Raw genomic sequence first — 26001 nt, forward strand, 5'->3', positions numbered from 1 at the left:
TAAATAAGAACTTGTTCTTAACTGACTTGCCTAGTTAAACAAATTAATGAACACAATTTACATTTCATACAACCTGCCTCCCAGTGGAGACACTGCCACACAACCTGCCTCCCAGTGGAGACACTGCCACACAACCTGCCTCCCAGTGGAGACACTACCACACAACCTGCCTCCCAGTGGAGACACTGACACATTTCACACAAACACTTGCAGTCCAGTGGGTCAGATGCAACTGTTTATTGTGACTTCCTCTCTAGATCTATCCGCTACCTTTGAAGAGAGGAGCGTTAGCTAAATTATTCAAATAAAAATGTAAAACCAACTAAATGTAAATGGAAGAATAACAAAAAAAATGACATTAACTACCTCTCACATTTAGTACTAGTAAAATACTGATTAAAAGTGCTAGTGCAACAGAAGTAAAAAAAATAATATTTTTAAACAGAATTGCTTCCGTTTCTTTGTTACTTAAAAAAGTCACAAAAATATGCATTGTCCTCATCTGCAAAAAAAACAAAATCAAACTGCCAACATGGCAATCTATTTTACAAATTCTATAACACAAAAAAGAGTATAAACATTTCCCAATACAAAGGCAGTTGTCTAAAGTACCGGTTTAAATTGCATTATATTCTGTAACGTCTATTCCATACTGAGTGATGTAAAACCTTAACACTGCATTTTGATAGACGTCATAGTGTCTCGGCAGGTAGCTAAATATATATATATATAAAAATAAAATGTAGCTACTAAGTTTGTACATCTCTGTCTACAACCGCAAGTCAAACCATCAAAGTGGACACGGTCACATTCACCTAGGATAATCTCAGTTGTACAGCAGGAGTCAGTTCAGTCCAACAGCGCATGGCTATACCCACTACCCCACCCACCAAAAAAAAACAGTCCTTTTGTATGAACACCATACTGCTGTAGAAAACATGATGTACTGTAAGGCACAGCAGGTACACACCTGGACTAAAAACATTATTTGGCATCAGCTTCCATCAAACATGTGACTAAAGCCCTTTGTAAAGGTACCTGGACTTTGGTTGTCAAAGTAGGATTAGGGTTGCAAAAAAGTTCAGAAACATTCCCAACGGCCCCTGCTTTTTCAGAAATCCCACTTGGAAGAATTTTCGGGTTGGAGGAATCATTCATTACATATTCCTTCATGACTCTTAGAATCCTCCAAGCAGGGAATTCTGAAAAAATATATACTTTCAGAATTTTGGGAAATGATCCGGATTCAGGCTTCATGTTTACAAGCCTAGACGGGATTAAGATCGAGGTAACCCTGACGGCCCTGTTCGGATCAGCTGGGGGAGAGCTCAGACACTATGGGGAAGGATGGGAAGGTAGGACAGGAGTCTCTGTGCTTCAGTTTAAACAGGAGTTGCTCTTTCTCCTTGGTGAGCCTCTGACAGAGACATGCCTGCCTGTCTAATGCCCCTTGGAGGTCCTGGTGCTCCTTGGACAGCTGCCTACAGACAGGAGCACAGGGGAGGAGATATGTTAGAAGAGAACACATATTTATCAACATTGATAGTTTAGGACAGAAAGACATTGATAAAACAAATCTGTAGCAAAGTACTTTATAATCAATCTTTTGCTGACCTCAAATTACTATTCTTCACCAAAATTCTACATGCATTGTCATAAGTAGAAGTAGCACCAAAAACTCATCTATATCAACGACACAAGTTTGGATGGTGAAATTGTACTTTTACATACAAGTACTGTAAACTGTCATAACTTGCTTCCACTTTGAAATATCCTTCCCACTTTCTCCACCAAGTGGCACCAGATTCACATCTTATGTAAATGCCACAGCCGTTTCCTACATTTGAGTTTGCTTGAACAGAACTTGTTAACTTTGTTAAACTATTTACAGCCTTGTTGCCATGTATTCTTCTACAATGTGACTTCCTGGTAACAACATTAACTCCAGGGTAACTGACTGTTCCAAACAGAGACGGTGTGGATATCATGTGGTCTTACTGTAGAAGGCTTTGATGGTTGTCGATACGAACCCTCAGGTCCTCATTGTTCTGTAGAACATTTATGACCTGGTCTTCTAGAGACAGATTCTTCTCCACCTGTCAGGGAAAAAAAAAAAGTAAGGACCCAATCAGCAATCAGGGTGGTGAAGACAACATGTTGACATTCACAGACTTTGTGAAACTATAACCCAGAGTATTTTTTGACAACGCAGAGCACCGCAGATTTCTCGTTTCTGTTTGATTTCCTCCGTAAAGTGTATTGAGACTGCGACGATGCAGTTTAAATAAAGAATGACTTGAATTAGACTATAGCAGAAATCTCAAAGAGTCAGGTGCCTGGACTAGTCTGTCGGCCAGTCCATGTCCCAGTTCCCTACCAGAACCTGCATCTGTAGCAGTTTGTTCCCCTGCGACTGAATACGTTCACTCTTCATCTCAATGACAAACAGCAGACTCTCCTGCTCCCGCTCCCAGAATGGCCCAGGACTGCCGTGGGCCTAGAGAAAGGGAGCGAGGGTAAAGAGTGAGCGAGAGAGGGAGGGGAAAGAGAGTGAGCGAGAGAAGGAAAGAGAGAGAGAGAGAAGGAGGAGGAGAGGAAGAGTATAACATTAACAGCATACTAATGAAACCTGGAGACCAGATGTCTAAAGCAACAGTCCAACTAAGTGAACTGGTTACAGGATCATGCACACACCACACACACACACACACACCTGAATGTTCCGCTGCAGGTCCTTCTTGAAGGTAGACTCCTCAACTCTCTTCTTTAACTGATTGTACACGTGTAGCTCTGTAGTCAGCTCCTCTACCTCCTCCTTTAAAAGAAAACCTACTGGTCAGTTCTGTACTTCCTATTACACAGTTAGAAGGTAAGGGGTGATGTATAGACCACAGTACATCAAAACAGGTGATACGAACTGATCAAGTTAAAGAGAACACACACCTTCAACGTTCTCTCAGCTGCCTGGTGGGTCTCTGTTAGTAGTTTTGTCTCGTCACTCTGTATCATCTGCCATTCTGTAGGGGATAATAGGGATTTATTAAGTAATTACACGGGCCGGAATAACATCAACGATTACTCATTCTAGAACCAACAGAAAATAAAATGCAGTTCCAAAACAAAATAATCAATATGTACAGAAGTTATTTCACATGCTGTAGTCTTGCCTTCCAGCTGTCTCTCGTGCTGCTCTGCGATCCTCTGGCTCTTCTCCACATAGAGAACAGTCAGGTCAGCAGCCGTCTCTGTTTCCACCTGGAGATGATCAACACCACGAGGACAGGGGTTAAAGCCATGTACAGCCACACTTGTCATAGGAGCTAGACAAAGTGAATATCAAATATAAACGGTGAGATGGTAATATACACTTGTTTATATAACAGATGAGCCAGCCATAACTCACTGTTGTGCCAGGTGTATATTACCAGATGAGCCAGCCATAACTCACTGTTGTGCCAGGTGTATAATACCAGATGAGCCAGCCATAACTCACTGTTGTGCCAGGTGTATAATACCAGACGAGCCAGCCATAACTCACTGTTGTGCCAGGTGTATAATACCAGACGAGCCAGCCATAACTCACTGTTGTGCCAGGTGTATAATACCAGACGAGCCAGCCATAACTCACTGTTGTGCCAGGTGTATAATACCAGACGAGCCAGCCATAACTCACTGTTGTGCCAGGTGTATAATACCAGACGAGCCAGCCATAACTCACTGTTGTGCCAGGTGTATAATACCAGATGAGCCAGCCATAACTTACTGTTGTGCCAGGTGTATAATAACAGATGAGCCAGCCATAACTCACTGTTGTGCCAGGTGTATAATAACAGATGAGCCAGCCATAACTCACTGTTGTGCCAGGTGTATAATACCAGATGAGCCAGCCATAACTCACTGTTGTGCCAGGTGTATAATACCAGATGAGCCAGCCATAACTCACTGTTGTGCCAGGTGTATAATACCAGATGAGCCAGCCATAACTCACTGTTGTGCCAGGTGTATAATACCAGATGAGCCAGCCATAACTCACTGCTCAACCAGACCATGCCAATATGAGGACAGACAACATTTAACAATCCAACTGGCTGCTACCAACCAATCACAATACACCATAAACCTTTCAAGACTTCTCATTCTTACTTTGTCAACTATGTTTGCACAAATCACTGCCCCCCCCCCTCCCTTCTGGAAAGGCATTGTGATCCCAAAGCAGCCAAACAGGTCTAGGCTGCATCCCAAACTGAACCCTATTCCCTACTTTGAGCGCTACTTTTGAGCAGAGCCCTATGAAATGTTGTGTCCGCAACGGCACCCTCTTGCTCTGTTGACAGGAGGTTTACAAATCCATAGCCAGAGAACTTTGCAGGCGATCGCACCCGCTGTAGGTAGTCACAACACACACCAACTAGATTGTGTAATGGAAAAGCATAAGTTTATCATCTCCGACAGCTGTAAAATATATATGACTTGACATCATGTTACTGTGCTGCTCTAGTTATTCTGCCTTCAGCTTGCGCCGACTTGAAGCTGCACATCCTGGAAACATAGGTAGTGTCCCAAAATGGCACCCTATTCCTTATGTAGTGCACTACGTTTTTACCAGGGCTCATAGAGACTATATAGGGAATAGGGTGCCATTTTGGACACATGCACGATGAGATCTCAATTCAAAAATATACTTTGTAATTAAAATGCAAAAATCACAATGCAATCCTGCAGGAAGAGCAGAAATACTTTTTCTGATCTGCTTAGTAATAATAATAATGTCCACATATACCTTAGTAGTGGCTAAGTGGTTCACACTAATTAATTCTAATGCCCTTTTCATACTATTGTTCCAACTGTACTGTGTAGGCATTTTCTTTTCACATTGTCCTCTCCAACCCGGTTCTGCCAACTATAGAGGATATACTGTATAAAAACAGGCCAGCCCAGTACAGTTGGCTAGGCTCTGCTCAGCAAAGTAGTGTGGAAAGGGTACATGGTGAATGTACATTGAACAGAAATATCAAAACGCAACACGTTGGTCCCACGTTTCATGAGCCGACATAAAAGATACCAGTAATGATCCATCCGCACAAAAAGCTTCTCAAATTTATTTACATCCCAGTTAGTGAGCATTTCTCCTTTACCAAGATAATCCATCCACCTGACAGGTGTGGCATACCAAGAAGCTGATTAAAAACAGCATGATCATTACACAGGTGCTCCTTGTGCCGGGGACAATTAAAAAGGCCACTAAAATGTGCAGTTTTGTCACAACACAATGCCACAGATGTCTCAAGTTAAGGGGGCACGCAATTGGCATGCGGACTACAGGAACGTCCACCAGAGCTGTTGCCAGAGAACTTAATGTTAATTTCTCTACCATAAGCCGCCTCCAACATTGTTTTAGAGAATTTTGTAGTACGTCTAGCCCGCCTCACAACTGCAGACCATGTGTTTGGTATCGTGTGGGCGAGTGGTTTGCTGATGTGAACAGTGTCCCGTGGTGGTAGTGGTGGGGTTATGGTATGGGCAGGCATAAACTACGGACAAGGAACACAATTTCATTGTTGGCCATTTAAATGCACAGAGATACTGTGACGAGGCCCATTGTCATGACATTCATCTGCTACCATCCCCTCATGTTTCAGCATGATAATGCACGACCCCATGTCGCAAGGAACTGTATACAATTCCTGGAAGCTGAAAATGTCCCAGTTGTTCCATGGCCTGTATACTCAGACATATGTCACCCATAGAGCATGTTTGGGATGCTCTGGGTCGATGTGTACGAATGCGTCTTCCAGTTCCCTCCAATATCCAGCAACTTCTCACAACCATTGAAGAGGAGTGGGAGAACATTCCACAATCAACAGCCTGATCAACTGTATGCGAAGGAGATGTCATGCTGCATGAGCCAAATGGTGGTCACAGCTGGTTCTGCTCCACGCCTCTTCATTAAAAAAAAAAAAAAGGTATGTGTTCCAGTTATATGAAATCCATGTGTTAGGGCCTAATAAATTCATTTAAAATTGACAGATTTCCTTATATGAACTGTAACTCATGTTGTGTTTATATTTTTGTTCAGTCTAAAAATGGTACAAGTATGTAAATTCAGCAAAAAAAGAAAACGTCCCTTTTTCTCGGACCCTGTCTTTCAAGGATTAGTAAACATCCAAATAACTTCATTGTAAAGGGTTTAAACACCGTTTCCCATGCTTGTTCAATAAACCATAAACAATTAATGAACATGCACCTATGGAATGGTCGATAAGACACTAACAGCTTACAGACGGTAGGCAAATGTAATTAAGGTCACAGTTATGAAAACTTAGTAAACGAAAGAGGCCTTTCTACGGACTCTGAAAAACACCATAAGAAAGATGCTGTAGGCATGCTGTAAGGAGGCATGAGGACTGCAATAAAACACCCATCTATGTGGTAGCTTACCAAGGCGTAGCCTTGAATCTACATTATAAAACACCCATCCATGTGGTAGACCCTTCCATGTGGTAGCTTACCAAGGTGTAGCCTACAGTGTTGCCTGAAACTACATTTTAAACACCCACCCATGCGGTAGGCCCACCCATGTGGTAGACCCATCCATGCGGTAGGCCCACCATTTGTAAAACAGGCGTTGCATTGGCTTTATTAGTCCTGATTCCTGTGACCGATCGATTTGGCTATTTAAGCTCTGAATATCAGCTACCCAACTTCACCAGGAGTTATGGTGAGCCTGTTAGCAGGGAACGCAGGAGTATCTTCTGTTTCACTACGATCAGCTCGTATAAAAAGTTACGGATACAAACTTGAAACGTCTGATCATGACAATGGGGTGAGCCTTAGACCACAGATGATGCATTTGTTCTAACCAAATAGATAGATAGGATGGGCAACCAGGATGGATAGGTACAGTGCATTGCGAAAGTATTCGGCCTCCTTGAACTTTGCAAACTTTTGCCACATTTCAGGCTTCAAACATAAAGATATAAAACTGTATTTTTTTGTGAAGAATCAACAACAAGTGGGACACAATCATGAAGTGGAACGACATTTATTGGATATTTCAAACTTTTTTAACAAATCAAAAACGGAAAAATTGGGCGTGCAAAATTATTCAGCCCCTTTACTTTCAGTGCAGCAAACTCTCTCCAGAAGTTCAGTGAGGATGTCTGAATGATCCAATGTTGACCTAAATGACTAATGATGATAAATACAATCCACCTGTGTGTAATCAAGTCTCCGTATAAATGTACCTGCACTGTGATAGTCTCAGAGGTCCGTTAAAAGCGCAGAGAGCATCATGAAGAACAAGGAACACACCAGGCAGGTCCGAGATACTGTTGTGAAGAAGTGTAAAGCCGGATTTGGATACAAAAAAGATTTCCCAAGCTTTAAACATCCCAAGGAGCACTGTGCAAGCGATAATATTGAAATGGAAGGAGTATCAGACCACTGCAAATCTACCAAGACCTGGCCGTCCCTCTAAACTTTCAGCTCATACAAGGAGAAGACTGCTCAGAGATGCAGCCAAGAGGCCCATGATCACTCTGGATGAACTGCAGAGATCTACAGCTGAGGTGGGAGACTCTGTCCATAGGACAACAATCAGTCGTATATTGCACAAATCTGGCCTTTATGGAAGTGGCAAGAAGAAAGACATTTCTTAAAGATCTCCATAAAAAGTGTTGTTTAAAGTTTGCCACAAGCCACCTGGGAGACACACCAAACATGTGGAAGAAGGTGCTCTGGTCAGATGAATCCAAAATTGAACTTTTTGGCAACAATGCAAAACGTTATGTTTGGCGTAAAAGCAACACAGCTCATCAACCACAACACACCATCCCCACTGTCAAACATGGTGGTGGCAGCATCATGGTTTGGGCCTGCTTTTCTTCAGTAGGGAAGATGGTTCAAATTGATGGGAAGATGGATGGAGCCAAATACAGGACCATTCTGGAAGAAAACCTGATGGAGTCTGCAAAAGATCTGAGACTGGGACGGAGATTTGTCTTCCAACAAGACAATGATCCAAAACATAAAGCAAAATCTACAATGGAATGGTTCAAAAATAAACATATCCAGGTGTTAGAATGGCCAAGTCAAAGTCCAGACCTGAATCCAATCGAATCTGTGGAAAGAACTGAACTGCTGTTCACAAATGCTCTCCATCCAACCTCACTGAGCTCGAGCTGTTTTGCAAGGAGGAATGGGAAAAAATGTCAGTCTCTCGATGTGCAAAACTGATAGAGACATACCTCAAGCGACTTAGCTGTAATCGCAGCAAAAGGTGGCGCTACAAAGTATTAACTTAAGGGGGCTGAATAATTTTGCACATCCAATTTTTCAGTTTTTGATTTGTTAAAAAAGTTTGAAATATCCAATAAATGTCGTTCCACTTCATGATTGTGTCCCACTTGTTGATTCTTCACAAAAAAAATACAGTTTTATATCTTTATGTTTGAAGCCTGAAATGTGGCAAAAGGTCGCAAAGTTCAAGGGGGCCGAATACTTTCGCAAGGCACTAACTCTTTAAACCACTTTTTATAGACCATAAATCCACTACTACATTAAGTGTGCTCTGAACCACAGCATCACGGAGAAGCACGGCCGGCCCGCTCATTAGGCAGGATTAGGCAGTCGCTTGTGGTGGCAGATTGACAAGGGCAACATTTTCTGACCGTTGGGCCAGTAACAGAAAGGATGCTGGTTCGAATCCCCAAGCTGACTAGGTGAACAATCTGCCCTTGAGCATGGCACTTAACCCTAAATGCTCCTGTATGTCACTCTGGATAAGAGCATCTGCTAAAATGATTAAACTGTCTAATGTTATGAGCTCAATTCCCTGGATCACCTACAGAAAGGAGTCAGATTTTGTTTGGTAACAGCCTTACTCTAAAATTGGTTAAATAGTTTTTTTTCTCCCCGCCTCATCAATTGACACACAATACCTCATAATTACAAAGCAAAAAACAGGTTTTTAGAAATGTCTTACAAATAAAAACCGAAATATTGAATTTCTGAAGTATTCAGACCCTTTACTCAGCACTTTGTTGAAGCAGCTTTGGCAGTGACTACAGCCTTGAGTCTTTTTGGGTATGACGCTACAAGCTTGAGTTGGCACACCTGTATTTGGGTAGTTTCTCCCATTCTCCTCTGTAGATCCTCTCAAGCTCTGTCAGGTTGGATGGGGAGCGTTGCTTCACAGCTATTTTCAGGTCTCTAGAGATGTTCAATCGGGTTCAAGTACGGGCCACTCAAGGACATTGAGACTTGTCCCGAAGCTACTCGCCGCTGAAAAACAGCCTCACAGCAGAACAGAGAATCTTGTTTCTCATGGTCTGAGAGTCCTTTAGGTGCCGTTTGGCCAACTCCAAGCGGGCTATCACATGCCTGTTACTGAAGAGTGACCTCCGTCTGGACACTACCAGAAAGGCCTGATTGGTGGAGAGCTGCTGAGATGGTTGTCCTTCTGGAAGGTTCTCCCATCTCCACAGAGGAACTGTAGAGCTCTGTCAAAGTGACCATCGGGTTCTTGGTCACCTCCCTGACCAAGGCACTTCTCCCCCGATTGCTCAGTTTTGCCGGGCGGCCAGCTCTAGGAAGAGTCTTGGTGGTTACAAACTTCTTCCATTTAAGAATTTTTATTTACCTTTATTTAACTAGGCAAGTCAGTTAAGAACAAATTCTTATTTTCAATGATGGCCTAGGAACAGTGGGTTAACTGCCTGTTCAGGGGCAGAACGACAGATTTGTACCTTGTCAGCTCGGGGGTTTGAACTTGCAACCTTCTGGTTACTAGTCCAATACTAACCACTGCAACCACTAGGAATGATGGAGGCCACTGTGTTCAACACTGAAGAAATGTTTGGGTACCCTTCCCCAGATCTGTGCCTCGACAATCCTTTCTCAGAGCTCTACAGACCTTCGACCTCATGGCTTGGTTCTTTTCTGACATGCACTGTCAACTGTGGGACCTTTTCAAATCATGTCCAATCAATTGAATTTACCAAAGGTGTTCTCCAATCAAGTTGAAGAAACATCTCAAGGATGATCAATGGAAACAGGATGCACATTACCTCAAGTTCGTGTCTCATAGCAAGGGTCTGAATACTTTTGTAAATAAGGTATCCAATTTTTATTTTAAATACAGACATTTTTGCTCTGTCATTATGGAGGAGTATGTGTAGAATAAGGCTGTAATGTAACAAAATGTGAAAAAGGTCAAGGGGTCTGAATACTTTCCAAAGGCACTTTACCTTCAATGATGTTGTGGACTAGGAAACAGAGCAGTCTATGGGATTAGCTACCTTCTCAGTGATGTTGTGGACTAGGAAACAGAGCAGTCTATGGGGTTAGCTACCTTCTCAGTGATGTTGTGGACCAGGGCACAGAGCTCTCCTTGGGTTGGGTCTTTTAGTAGCTCCTCCCTCTCCTGGGTCCCGGAGGCAGACAGCACCTCCCGTAGGATCTTCAGCTGCCACTCATACTGACCCAGCTGCTTCTCCGTTTCTAGACCCACATTCAGCTCCTCCAGAGGGACTTTACCTGGAGGAGAGGAAACCAAGGTTGTATAATTCAGTAGGTAACAATAGACAGAAACATGGGAGGGACTACCTGGATATGTCCAATAACAAATGCTTGTTTGTTGGTTTTTTTTCATGGCAAAATCCTACATCTGCTACATTACAATGTAGCTGAATATGACCACGTGCTGTGATTATCAAGGCAGAACTTCCTCCTGGAATGCTCAGATAGAAATGTTGCGAAAAGAGCGGACATGATTTCTTATCCTACGTGTCTACATAATAGATTATATCTTGTACAGTATGTTCCACACAGTGAGTGGGCAGAGGGTTTGAACCAAACCAGACCTGGCTGTAACATTTACTGGTCTGACTAGACTCAGTACAACACCAGTAGAATATACAATCTGTCACCTATATATACTCCTAGCTACTCTGATATGTGTAGGGGGGCGCGCCGGTCCAACTTCTGAGGAAGTCATGCTCTAGTTTGGTGAACCACGTTCCGAGTGATGATTCACCTGGAGACTTGTGCTAGCTCCACTAGCTAATGCCTAGGTTTTAGCTCAGCAGGCTAGGCTAACAGTCTTGTTCACGTAGGCAGTTGTGGAAGGCATGATCCTGAGACCCATAATTACATGGCAACAGAGAACACTGGGCGCAACAGAGAACACTGGGCGCAACAGAGAACACTGGGCGCAACAGAGAACACTGGGCGCAACAGAGAACACTGGGCGCAACAGAGAACACTGGGCGCAACAGAGAACACTGAGCGCAACAGAGAACACTGAGCGCAACAGAGAACACTGAGCGCAACAGAGAACACTGAGCGCAACAGAGAACACTGAGCGCAACAGAGAACACTGAGCACAACAGAGAACACTGAGCACAACAGAGAACACTGAGCACAACAGAGAACACAAGACAGTACCTGTTGAGTAGTCTAATGCAGACAGAACAGTGTTGACACAGTGTTTACAAGGCCATCTCAGTATCCAAAACTGACTGGTTGAAATTAGGTCATTGTGATGTCAATTTAATGAGTAATTCCAACCAGTTTCTGGGTGTCGTGACGACATTTCAACCAACGGGATCATTGCAAGGACATTTCAGCCCTCGGGGCTGGTGATCGGTAGGTCACAGGCAGATAAATAACACATCGTCATGATCTGCAGAGTCACAGCTTTCGGTGTCTATCGACGTGTTCCGTGTTTATTTAGCATTGTGAAGCATAAACTAACCGGAATGTAGGCAGCAGCCATCTTGAAATGAGGTCGTTGGCTCAGCCTGCCGTTATACATTCGTATGCTCATATATATTAGCAAATCACACCAACGATTTTAAGGCACAGCTCAATAGCCAAGATACTCAGCTTTCCGCAGACTGTGAATACCTTTCTCATACCAGACTGAATTTAACAAAACAGAGTCCCCAAATATGAAGCAAACCCACAATCCTGGAGTTGCAAGCACCATACCAATGCCAATTGAGCTATACAGGAGGACAGCTATTATGTACTGGTTATTAGTGGGCCCAACAATAAAGAGGTCAGTATGGGCGCCGAGATTTTATAATGCATCAAGAGGCAGATTGATGTGTAAAACCCTCAGATGTAATAAAGAAAACCTGACAAGCAGTAGGAGAGGAGTCACAGTGTCAGTTTACAACACTACAGGAAACCACACCACTCACCTCCTCCATCTTGATGGTTGTTGACCTACAACACTACAGGAAACCACACCACTCACCTCCTCCATCTTGATAGTTGTTGACCTTCTACAACACTACAGGAAACCACACCACTCACCTCCTCCATCTTGATAGTTGTTGACCTACAACACTACAGGAAACCACACCACTCACCTCCTCCATCTTGATGGTTGTTGACCTTCTACAACACTACAGGAAACCACACCACTCACCTCCTCCATCTTGATGGTTGTTGACCTACAACACTACAGGAAACCACACCACTCACCTCCTCCATCTTGATGGTTGTTGACCTACAACACTACAGGAAACCACACCACTCACCTCCTCCATCTTGATAGTTGTTGACCTTCTACAACACTACAGGAAACCACACCACTCACCTCCTCCATCTTGATAGTTGTTGACCTACAACACTACAGGAAACCACACCACTCACCTCCTCCATCTTGATGGTTGTTGACCTACAACACTACAGGAAACCACACCACTCACCTCCTCCATCTTGATAGTTGTTGACCTACAACACTACAGGAAACCACACCACTCACCGCCTCCATCTTGATGGTTGTTGACCTTCTACAACACTACAGGAAACCACACCACTCACCACCTCCATCTTGATGGTTGTTGACCTACAACACTACAGGAAACCACACCACTCACCTCCTCCATCTTGATGGTTGTTGACCTACAACACTACAGGAAACCACACCACCCACCGCCTCCATCTTGATGGTTGTTGACCTACAACACTACAGGAAACCACACCACTCACCTCCTCCATCTTGATGGTTGTTGACCTACAACACTACAGGAAACCACACCACTCACCTCCTCCATCTTGATGGTTGTTGACCTACAACACTACAGGAAACCACACCACTCACCTCCTCCATCTTGATGGTTGTTGACCTACAACACTACAGGAAACCACACCACTCACCTCCTCCATCTTGATAGTTGTTGACCTTCTACCACTCACCTCCATCTTGATAGTTGTTGACCTTCTACAACACTACAGGAAACCACACCACTCACCTCCTCCATCTTGATAGTTGTTGACCTACAACACTACAGGAAACCACACCACTCACCGCCTCCATCTTGATGGTTGTTGACCTTCTACAACACTACAGGAAACCACACCACTCACCTCCTCCATCTTGATAGTTGTTGACCTACAACACTACAGGAAACCACACCACTCACCGCCTCCATCTTGATGGTTGTTGACCTTCTACAACACTACAGGAAACCACACCACTCACCACCTCCATCTTGATGGTTGTTGACCTACAACACTACAGGAAACCACACCACTCACCTCCTCCATCTTGATGGTTGTTGACCTACAACACTACAGGAAACCACACCACCCACCGCCTCCATCTTGATGGTTGTTGACCTACAACACTACAGGAAACCACACCACTCACCTCCTCCATCTTGATGGTTGTTGACCTACAACACTACAGGAAACCACACCACTCACCTCCTCCATCTTGATGGTTGTTGACCTACAACACTACAGGAAACCACACCACTCACCTCCTCCATCTTGATGGTTGTTGACCTACAACACTACAGGAAACCACACCACTCACCTCCTCCATCTTGATAGTTGTTGACCTTCTACCACTCACCTCCATCTTGATAGTTGTTGACCTTCTACAACACTACAGGAAACCACACCACTCACCTCCTCCATCTTGATAGTTGTTGACCTTCTACAACACTACAGGAAACCACACCACTCACCTCCTCCATCTTGATAGTTGTTGACCTTCTACCACTCACCTCCTCCATCTTGATAGTTGTTGACCTTCTACAACACTACAGGAAACCACACCACTCACCTACTCCATCTTGATAGTTGTTGACCTTCTACAACACTACAGGAAACCACACCACTCACCTCCTCCATCTTGATAGTTGTTGACCTTCTACCACTCACCTCCTCCATCTTGATAGTTGTTGACCTTCTACAACACTACAGGAAACCACACCACTCACCTCCTCCATCTTGATAGTTGTTGACCTTCTACCACTCACCTCCTCCATCTTGATAGTTGTTGACCTTCTACAACACTACAGGAAACCACACCACTCACCGCCTCCATCTTGATAGTTGTTGACCTCCTTCACTGTTTTCTCCTCCTTCGCTTTGTTTTTCCTCTAAAAATATACAGAAAAGACAAGGTTGTCATTGATCAACACGGGTCTAGTTCCCACAATATTAAACATGGTCTTATTATAATCATACATGGGTAAATTAGAGGGGATTATGGTACACAAAATACCTAAAGACAGTTCGCACCCCATTGCACTTTGTTTTTCCTCTACAAGGAGAAAAGCGTGTGGTCTGATGTAGGAATACATTATGACTATATCTCAACATATCACAGATACACCAAAGTACTGAGAATACCTCAACACGATTTGAGATGTTTTGAAGTTACCAGGGAAACCATAACTTTGTAAACTAAAGCAGGGTAGGGCTTATGTGAAGCTTCTGATGGGTGCTTGACCCATATTGCTCTCTGACTGGGAATGATTCGTACCCACATGACTGGAAATTAATAATTTGTTTGTTCAAAGGTTACATAAACATGTCCATGCTACAGTGTTCATACTATTTGTACAATGTGTCCCAATGCTTCACTTCAAACTGATCATACAAGTACTTGTGGAGCCGTAATAAACATGTCTGCATTAGATACATTATGTTGTTGTAGAATAACCTATACCAGGTGAGCATAGATTATTACACGAAGGAGTTACAAAAACAGCTATGATTGACCTGGCTGTAAGTAGGACAATTCTAGCATAGGTCACTACTCTACATACCAAACTATTCCTAAACTGTCAAACAATACCAAAGGTTTCTGACAAGACTAGGATACCAGATCACACATTACATTGTGTCCGGTCCTCACTGTGTAGACTGAAGAATTAAGTCTGTAGACTGTAATCAATAAAGTTGTATTGTCACAAACTGCAGATAAGTGTTGTTTTACAGGGTCAGTCATAGTAGTGTGATAGGTGTTGTTTTACAGGGTCAGTCATAGTAGTGTGATAGGTGTTGTTTTACAGGGTCAGTCATAGTAGTGTGATAGGTGTTGTTTTACAGGGTCAGTCATAGTAGTGTGATAGGTGTTGTTTTACAGGGTCAGTCATAGTAGTGTGATAGGTGTTGTTTTACAGGGTCAGTCATAGTAGTATGATAGGTGTTGTTTTACAGGGTCAGTCATAGTAGCATGATAGGTGTTGTTTTACAGGGTCAGTCATAGTAGTATGATAGGTGTTGTTTTACAGGGTCAGTCATAGTAGCATGATAGGTGTTGTTTTACAGGGTCAGTCATAGTAGCATGATAGGTGTTGTTTTACAGGGTCAGTCATAGTAGTATGATAGGTGTTGTTTTACAGGGTCAGTCATAGTAGTATGATAGGTGTTGTTTTACAGGGTCAGTCATAGTAGTATGACAGGTGCGCTGGAGCAAATTAGAGTTAAAGGCATTCAAAACAGCGACTTTTCGGTTACTGGGCCAACGTTCTAACCACTAGGCTACCTGCCACAATACAGTATGGCGGTTCATGGAGACCGGCCACCTCCTGATATAACACAACGATATTCCACCACCAACGCTGTAGAAACACATACCAACACGCCAAACAACATGGCGTACCAGTTTTATTTGTGCCTGGAAAACAGTGTGTGTGTGTCCCAAATGGCACCCTACTCCCTACATAGTGCAGTACTTTTTACCAGAGCCCTATGGACCCTGGTCTCAGAGTGTTCACAACAACAGGAAGAGTGTGTCATATAGGACACAAGCCCAATAAAATACTATAATATCTAATATTCCAATTAGACAAGTGACTCCTGGAAGACAATGTAGAGACCAGTACAGCATGAAGTTTGTTTTATTATCTTCTTTAAGTCCCAGTAAAGGATCTTAAGTACACAGGTCCAGGAGCAAAATGTTGAAGAGAGTCTGGAAAGGCTCTCTTTAACACGACCATAAATCACATCTTCACTTCCTTCTCAGTATGCACATCCCAAACGACACGCCATTCCCTATATAGTGCACTACTTTTGACCAAGGCCCATAGACCAGTGCCCAAAGTAGTGCACTACAGAGGGAATAGGGTACCATTTGGGACAGAGAGCCAGTCTCCACCGTCTTTTTAAACATAGGAGAAACTGCAACGTGGAGGCATGTCTTCACTGACTAAACTCACAGGGAACATCCTAGCCCCATGGCAGACTGTAGCCTACACAGGGCTCCGAATGTACTAAACTCACAGGGAACATCCTAGCCCCATGGCAGACTGTAGCCTACACAGGACTCCTAATGTACTAAACTCACAGGGAACATCCTAGCCCCATGGCAGACTGTAGCCTACACAGGGCTCCGAATGTACTAAACTCACAGGGAACATCCTAGCCCCATGGCAGACTGTAGCCTACACAGGACTGCTAATGTACTAAACTCACAGGGAACATCCTAGCCCCATGGCAGACTGTAGCCTACACCGGACTCCTAATGTACTAAACGCACAGGGAACATCCTAGCCCCATGGCAGACTGTAGCCTACACAGGACTCCTAATGTACTAAACTCACAGGGAACATCCTAGCCCCATGGCAGACTGTAGCCTACACAGGACTCCTAATGTACTAAACTCACAGGGAACATCCTAGCCCCATGGCAGACTGTAGCCTACACAGGACTCCTAATGTACTAAACTCACAGGGAACATCCGAGCCCCATGGCAGACTGTAGCCTACACAGGACTCCTAATGTACTAAACTCACAGGGAACATCCTAGCCCCATGGCAGACTGTAGCCTACACAGGACTCCTAATGTACTAAACTCACAGGGAACATCCTAGCCCCATGGCAGACTGTAGCCTACACAGGACTCCTAATGTTTACAAGTTCTTCCTGGCCCCAAGAGTACAAGGTTAAGATTGAATGTTTTGTGAGAAACATCTAGTTCAGGTATGCTCTCACAAGAGTTGAAAGAAACGTCCCGAGGAGAGAGTCGAATAAAGATGTGTCCTATCAAAGGACCACACATAGGAGACAGACACGTACCCCAGGCTGAACAAAAAACAGCCCCTAAACTCAAAAGGAAAGTCAGAAAACTAAAACCACATCTTCAATACAACATAGGACATTCAGACTTAGTTTTAAGGGATATTTAATTTAGACTGAGGTTGAGTCTAGCAGAGAAACAAATGTTCCTTGAGATTTCATTAACACTTGGCTGAGTCTCTTCATGTGGCATTTTCATCATGGTCCATATGGAGCCATATTGCTGTGTGTGTGTGTGTGTGTGTGTGTGTGTGTCTCTCTCTCTCTAGCAGAACTTCACACTTCTCCAGTTGCTTACGTCAACCAGCCAAACAGATGGTTTTGTGATCTGCTCTGCAGAAGCTGCCATACAGCTTGCCAGTGGCTTGCAGTACCTCTAAGTGCGTGCTTACTTTGTGTAGGAGAAAAATATTTTCAATCTCAAGGAGAGTTAGGTGTGTATAATCAAGCACCACCAGATACCATTGATAAATGAAGGAATCCACTCACATAGAATATTGGCTAAACAATCAAATAATTCCATCTGCTTTTAAACTGTGTAAGTGGTCTCACTCATCTGGCAAACAGACACATTGAAATGATATCCCCTTCAACTCAACGATTTATCTAGGTCTACCTCCTCTATGCCTCCGGGAAGTGGAACAAATCTGGGGTATCATTTGTGGATGTAATATAAACCTGTGCCACTGGTTGTAAATGTCAGAGGCAGTACGAGCACATTAATTAACTGTAGCCTAAAACTACATTTAGTTGCATATTAAATATTACACAGTTGCCATATCCTCAAGTCACTTCCTTTCCATCACAAACAGTGCAGTTTGTAGTTATTGGTTGTTGTCATAGAAAACACGAACTGGTTCAATTGTAAATGAGAACTTGTTCTCAACTTGCCTACCTGGTTAAATAAAAGGTGAAATAAATAAAATCTGAACCATGTAGAAAAACCCAACAACTCATATGACCAGAAAGTAGAAACTTCGACAGATGTAATCCAATGACTACGCAAGGCTACAGGGTGTCAATCAATGAATGAATACAATGTACAATATACTGGCAATGATGACACAATGACACTGAAGGATGAGATCATTGATACATTGTATCATCAGTGACTGTCAATGTCTGGCCAACCTGCAACTTCTTGTAAGTAATTCGGGAAGAATCGCATCAGATGAGTTCCCTGCACCGCTACAATTGACAAGTAGGTTTCAAACTCGTGGGGTAGTCAGTATCAGAGGATCGACTCAATATCTTCAGTTATTTTCAGCGGTTTCAAAACGTAGATCACTTTGCACAAGTTGACTGCTAGCCTAAATCACGCGTTTCAAAAATTGATGTTAATGAATGTGTAATCTCGGTCGTAAAATCTACGAGATTAATGCACGTGGGAAATTAGGCTACACTAACAAACCGTCTTTATCTATTTAAAAAATAAGTTATCAACACGCCTGTACTGTGCCAGGAATCGGTGCGACAATGGCAGCTACAATAACAAAACATCACTTGGTTCGCTAATTGACTTCCTAGATGATTTCACAACAAATATGAATTTAAAAGAATTTGGGGGGCAAATTCCGCCACACACCTTGCTGTGGCTGCAACCCATGCCTGCCCCGCGTCCACTCGTCACCCCTACCAGTCCTTTCCTAGAGTTACCAACTCTTCTGAACGCCGGGATGTAGTCGGGTCTCTCAAGACGTCTGTGTAGCTCACTCACAACAACTCACTCAAATCTACCAGATGGGCGGTTATTTTTCAAAACCACAATCACTGATTGTAAAACAATCTGGACAAACCTAAATACCCACGTTCAAGAAGGGGAAACCGTTTTAAAAGTCAGTGGATTGCGCATCCTGTTGCGCACAATTTAGGTTTGTGGGTGTTTCAAATCTATTGATTTGAAATTTTACCGTAATACACCGAAGACGCGACCCATCAGACGATACAATGATTTTCAACGAAAATAATAGGTTACCTAATCATGCGTTTTATCCATGGAAAATGTTTCCTTTTGCCTGAGCTATTTAATGATAGCAGGCCTATAATGTGTCCCCTGGAATATTGAATTCTCACTGTAATAAGACAAAAATAAAGAATTGTATGGATTGATCTGAATCTATCATTTTGTTTATAATACATGTTGGGGAACAGTCCCAATGAAAAACACAAACAAGTCGATGGAAATGTAATAGATACACAGTAGATCCATTCATCCAGCCAGCCAGGGAGGGAGGGTTGTCAGAAGGGCATGGGCCTTCATGTTTTTACTTTACAGACTAATTCCTTCTCTGAGGAGCAGGTCATGTTGATCTTCCAGGGAAGGGTAGCCAGCTGTAAAGACTCCATATCAAAGCCTTGCCCCTGTAGGCTGCACATAGCCCTCTGGGATATCTTACCAACCTGCAACATTTCATCATGTCCCATAGCTAAAAATTATTGTTGCCCTCATGACTTACAAATCAAATCACAACAAATTGTATTTGTCACATGCTTCGGTGTAGACTAACAGTGAAATGCTTACTTAAATTACCAAGAACGCAGAGAGCAAGAAAATAGAGAAATAATAGAAAAGTAAAAAATTTAACAATAAAAGTAATAATAAATACACAATGAGTAATGATAACTTGGCAGTGTACACGGGGCACCAGGACCGAGGCTATGTGCAGGGGTACGAGGTCATGAGGGTAGATATGTACAGGAGTACGAGGTCATGGAGGTAGATATGTGCAGGGGTACGAGGTCATGGAGGTAGATATGTACAGGGGTACGAGGTCATGGAGGTAGATATGTACAGGGGTACGAGGTCATGGAGGTAGATATGTACAGGGGTACGAGGTCATGGAGGTAGATATGTACAGGGGTACGAGGTCATGGAGGGAGATATGTACAGGGGTACGAGGTCATGGAGGTAGATATGTACAGGGGTACGAGGTCATGGAGGTAGATATGTACAGGGGTACGAGGTCATGGAGGTACATATGTACGAGGTCATGGAGGTAGATATGTACAGGGGTACGAGGTCATGGAGGTAGATATGTGCAGGTGTACGAGGTCATGGAGGTAGATATGTACAGGGGTACGAGGTCATGGAGGTAGATATGTACATATAACTAGGAATAAAGTGACAGATGATAAACAGTAGAAGCAGCGTACGTGATGAGTCCAAAACATTAGTGGCTGTTAGTTTACAATCACATTTCCCAAAGCTGACATCGGTTAAAGTGCAAAACTACAAGAGGGTAAAACAGACACGACACTGAAAGTTGGCCCTCTTACAAAAATAACTTTCCCTGCAACTAACATTCAATCATTTCAACAGTGAACAAAGAGATTTTATCTCATCGATATGACTCAAGACACGACGCTGAAAGTTGCCCGCCTTACAAAATACCTATATTATCTCAATCAACAATTACATTATTTCAACTTTGAACATTAGAGACAGAACGTCTCTTGCAAAATAGAAGACAAAAAAAACAACATAAAAACAAAAGTCTACAGGACAATGTATTTCAGTGTCGTTCTTTACGCTGACACACCAGCTGTCTTCTTCACAACCAGGCAATGAGTTCACTGAAACACTGAGTCTATTTTTGGCCCTGGTCTCTGTTAAGTTTATACTAAGCATAGATGTGTCACCTCTACAGTACTAAAGACCAGACCATAGATGTGGTACCTCTACAGTACTAAAGACCAGACCATAGATGTGTCACCTCTACAGTACTACAGACCAGACCATAGATGTGCTACCTCTACAGTACTAAAGACCAGACCATCCGTGGAATCCCAAACACTTTCATTTTTTGGGTCAAAACCCTGTCTATTTATATATAGGTTCGTGAGCTCTAATCCCACATGAAAATATAGAGCAGTTGTTCATTGAGAACTGTGTGTGAACAGTGAAACTTTCCACAGCAGTGGCAGCTGCAGTGTCTCAGTGACCACTGGACCTATAGGCCCAGTACACACTATGGTTATACAACTGATCTGCAACACATTTGTAACAATGGTTGTGACACAACTGATATTTTTTTGTTGTTGTGATACAACAGAGAGTTTTGTCTACCTAAAAACGTTTACACAACCATTGTGTGGTGTCTCCACATTGCTTGTGTGATTATTTCTGTGCAGAAAACCCCCCCAAATGTGTTTCAGATCAGTTGCACAACGTAAGTGTGTACAGGGCCATGTAATTCCCTTGGTCGCAATCAGAGTGACAAGCTGTCGGATGCAATGTCGAGTTTGCAATGCTTTCTACAGGATAAACAATATGTCATTGTAAACAATATGTCTTTGTGTAAGAGTGTATATGATACACTTGAACTGCACTGCTGGTAAAGGGCTTGTAAGTAAAGCATTTCACGGTAAAGTCTACACTTGTTGTATTCGGCGCATGTGACTAATAAAGTTTGATTTGATATGTGAGACTGCATATCCACCATGTACGAACAGTCGTTAGGGTTTAAAATACCCTATTCACAAATACAATGAATTCAATAGTTTTACACCGAATATTTGGATGTTTTTGAAGTAGTCTTTTTGAAGTAGTCTACTGTAGCCTAATAGACATTGTCTTCGAAGTGATCAGCAGTATAGTGTATGATTATTGGACTTGGTATTTGGAAAAGCATGCCCCAGCCCTAGAATAAACAGAGTGTGATTGTTGGGATATAAAGTGAAAGGCATGCCCCAGCCCTAGAATAAACAGAGTGTGATTGTTGGGACATAAAGGGAAAGGCATGCCCCAGCCCTAGAATAAACAGAGTGTGATTGTTGGGATATAAAGGGAAAGGCATGCCCCAGCCCTAGAATAAACAGAGTGTGATTGTTGGGGTATAAAGGGAAAGGCATGCCCCAGCCCTAGAATAAACAGAGTGTGATTGTTGGGACATAAAGGGAAAGGCATGCCCCAGCCCTAGAATAAACAGAGTGTGATTGTTGGGATATAAAGGGAAAGGCATGCCCCAGCCCTAGAATAAACAGAGTGTGATTGTTGGGACATAAAGGGAAAGGCATGCCCCAGCCCTAGAATAAACAGAGTGTGATTGTTGGGATATAAAGGGAAAGGCATGCCCCAGCCCTAGAATAAACAGAGTGTGATTGTTGGGATATAAAGTGAAAGGCATGCCCCAGCCCTAGAATAAACAGAGTGTGATTGTTGGGATATAAAGGGAAAGGCATGCCCCAGCCCTAGAATAAACAGAGTGTGATTGTTGGGATATAAAGGGAAAGGCATGCCCCAGCCCTAGAATAAACAGAGTGTGATTGTTGGGATATAAAGGGAAAGGCATGCCACAGCCCTAGAATAAACAGAGTGTGATTGTTGGGATATAAAGGGAAAGGCATGCCCCAGCCCTAGAATAAAAAGAGTGTGATTGTTGGGACATAAAGGGAAAGGCATGCCCCAGCCCTAGAATAAACAGAGTGTGATTGTTGGGATATAAAGGGAAAGGCATGCCCCAGCCCTAGAATAAACAGAGTGTGATTGTTGGGATATAAAGTGAAAGGCATGCCCCAGCCCTAGAATAAACAGAGTGTGATTGTTGGGATATAAAGGGAAAGGCTTGCCCCAGCCCTAGAATAAACAGAGTGTGATTGTTGGGATATAAAGGGAAAGGCATGCCCCAGCCCTAGAATAAACAGAGTGTGATTGTTGGGATATAAAGGGAAAGGCATGCCCCAGCCCTAGAATAAACAGAGTGTGATTGTTGGGACATAAAGGGAAAGGCATGCCCCAGCCCTAGAATAAACAGAGTGTGATTGTTGGGATATAAAGGGAAAGGCATGCCCCTGCCCTAGAATAAACAGAGTGTGATTGTTGGGACATAAAGGGAAAGGCATGCCCCAGCCCTAGAATAAACAGAGTGTGATTGTTGGGATATAAAGGGAAAGGCATGCCCCAGCCCTAGAATAAACAGAGTGTGATTGTTGGGACATAAAGGGAAAGGCATGCCCCAGCCCTAGAATAAACAGAGTGTGATTGTTGGGATATAAAGGGAAAGGCATGCCCCAGCCCTAGAATAAACAGAGTGTGATTGTTGGGATATAAAGTGAAAGGCATGCCCCAGCCCTAGAATAAACAGAGTGTGATTGTTGGGACATAAAGGGAAAGGCATGCCCCAGCCCTAGAATAAACAGAGTGTGATTGTTGGGACATAAAGGGAAAGGCATGCCCCAGCCCTAGAATAAACAGAGTGTGATTGTTGGGATATAAAGGGAAAGGCATGCCCCAGCCCTAGAATAAACAGAGTGTGATTGTTGGGATATAAAGTGAAAGGCATGCCCCAGCCCTAGAATAAACAGAGTGTGATTGTTGGGATATAAAGGGAAAGGCATGCCCCAGCCCTAGAATAAACAGAGTGTGATTGTTGGGATATAAAGGGAAAGGCATGCCCCAGCCCTAGAATAAACAGAGTGTGATTGTTGGGACATAAAGGGAAAGGCATGCCCCAGCCCTAGAATAAACAGAGTGTGATTGTTGGGATATAAAGGGAAAGGCATGCCCCTGCCCTAGAATAAACAGAGTGTGATTGTTGGGACATAAAGGGAAAGGCATGCCCCAGCCCTAGAATAAACAGAGTGTGATTGTTGGGATATAAAGGGAAAGGCATGCCCCAGCCCTAGAATAAACAGAGTGTGATTGTTGGGACATAAAGGGAAAGGCATGCCCCAGCCCTAGAATAAACAGAGTGTGATTGTTGGGATATAAAGGGAAAGGCATGCCCCAGCCCTAGAATAAACAGAGTGTGATTGTTGGGATATAAAGTGAAAGGCATGCCCCAGCCCTAGAATAAACAGAGTGTGATTGTTGGGACATAAAGGGAAAGGCATGCCCCAGCCCTAGAATAAACAGAGTGTGATTGTTGGGACATAAAGGGAAAGGCATGCCCCAGCCCTAGAATAAACAGAGTGTGATTGTTGGGATATAAAGGGAAAGGCATGCCCCAGCCCTAGAATAAACAGAGTGTGATTGTTGGGATATAAAGGGAAAGGCATGCCCCAGCCCTAGAATAAACAGAGTGTGATTGTTGGGACATAAAGGGAAAGGCATGCCCCAGCCCTAGAATAAACAGAGTGTGATTGTTGGGATATAAAGGGAAAGGCATGCCCCTGCCCTAGAATAAACAGAGTGTGATTGTTGGGACATAAAGGGAAAGGCATGCCCCAGCCCTAGAATAAACAGAGTGTGATTGTTGGGATATAAAGGGAAAGGCATGCCCCAGCCCTAGAATAAACAGAGTGTGATTGTTGGGACATAAAGGGAAAGGCATGCCCCAGCCCTAGAATAAACAGAGTGTGATTGTTGGGATATAAAGGGAAAGGCATGCCCCAGCCCTAGAATAAACAGAGTGTGATTGTTGGGATATAAAGTGAAAGGCATGCCCCAGCCCTAGAATAAACAGAGTGTGATTGTTGGGACATAAAGGGAAAGGCATGCCCCAGCCCTAGAATAAACAGAGTGTGATTGTTGGGACATAAAGGGAAAGGCATGCCCCAGCCCTAGAATAAACAGAGTGTGATTGTTGGGATATAAAGGGAAAGGCATGCCCCAGCCCTAGAATAAACAGAGTGTGATTGTTGGGATATAAAGTGAAAGGCATGCCCCAGCCCTAGAATAAACAGAGTGTGATTGTTGGGATATAAAGGGAAAGGCATGCCCCAGCCCTAGAATAAACAGAGTGTGATTGTTGGGATATAAAGGGAAAGGCATGCCCCAGCCCTAGAATAAACAGAGTGTGATTGTTGGGACATAAAGGGAAAGGCATGCCCCAGCCCTAGAATAAACAGAGTGTGATTGTTGGGATATAAAGGGAAAGGCATGCCCCTGCCCTAGAATAAACAGAGTGTGATTGTTGGGACATAAAGGGAAAGGCATGCCCCAGCCCTAGAATAAACAGAGTGTGATTGTTGGGATATAAAGGGAAAGGCATGCCTCAGCCCTAGAATAAACAGAGTGTGATTGTTGGGACATAAAGGGAAAGGCATGCCCCAGCCCTAGAATAAACAGAGTGTGATTGTTGGGATATAAAGGGAAAGGCATGCCCCAGCCCTAGAATAAACAGAGTGTGATTGTTGGGATATAAAGTGAAAGGCATGCCCCAGCCCTAGAATAAACAGAGTGTGATTGTTGGGACATAAAGGGAAAGGCATGCCCCAGCCCTAGAATAAACAGAGTGTGATTGTTGGGACATAAAGGGAAAGGCATGCCCCAGCCCTAGAATAAACAGAGTGTGATTGTTGGGATATAAAGGGAAAGGCATGCCCCAGCCCTAGAATAAACAGAGTGTGATTGTTGGGATATAAAGTGAAAGGCATGCCCCAGCCCTAGAATAAACAGAGTGTGATTGTTGGGATATAAAGGGAAAGGCATGCCCCAGCCCTAGAATAAACAGAGTGTGATTGTTGGGATATAAAGGGAAAGGCATGCCCCAGCCCTAGAATAAACAGAGTGTGATTGTTGGGATATAAAGGGAAAGGCATGCCACAGCCCTAGAATAAACAGAGTGTGATTGTTGGGATATAAAGGGAAAGGCATGCCCCAGCCCTAGAATAAAAAGAGTGTGATTGTTGGGACATAAAGGGAAAGGCATGCCCCAGCCCTAGAATAAACAGAGTGTGATTGTTGGGATATAAAGGGAAAGGCATGCCCCAGCCCTAGAATAAACAGAGTGT

At 43.4% G+C, this 26001-nt stretch overlaps 1 protein-coding gene across 1 annotated transcript; it reads right to left on the reverse strand.

The window, feature by feature from the left end:
• Positions 1–222: 222 nt before the first annotated feature.
• Positions 223–21979, reverse strand: LOC135526740 (coiled-coil domain-containing protein 69-like). Its single transcript, XM_064955360.1, has 9 exons — positions 18914–21979; positions 14339–14402; positions 10352–10536; positions 3168–3255; positions 2944–3017; positions 2714–2815; positions 2378–2497; positions 1999–2096; positions 223–1481 (listed from the first exon to the last, which is right to left on the reverse strand). The coding sequence occupies exons 1-9, from the start codon at positions 18932–18934 to the stop codon at positions 1313–1315; spliced, it is 921 nt and encodes a 306-aa protein (XP_064811432.1). The 5' UTR covers positions 18935–21979; the 3' UTR covers positions 223–1312.
• Positions 21980–26001: the final 4022 nt, after the last annotated feature.

Source organism: Oncorhynchus masou, chromosome 32, assembly GCF_036934945.1.
Source record: "Oncorhynchus masou masou isolate Uvic2021 chromosome 32, UVic_Omas_1.1, whole genome shotgun sequence".
Classification (NCBI taxonomy): domain Eukaryota; kingdom Metazoa; phylum Chordata; class Actinopteri; order Salmoniformes; family Salmonidae; genus Oncorhynchus; species Oncorhynchus masou.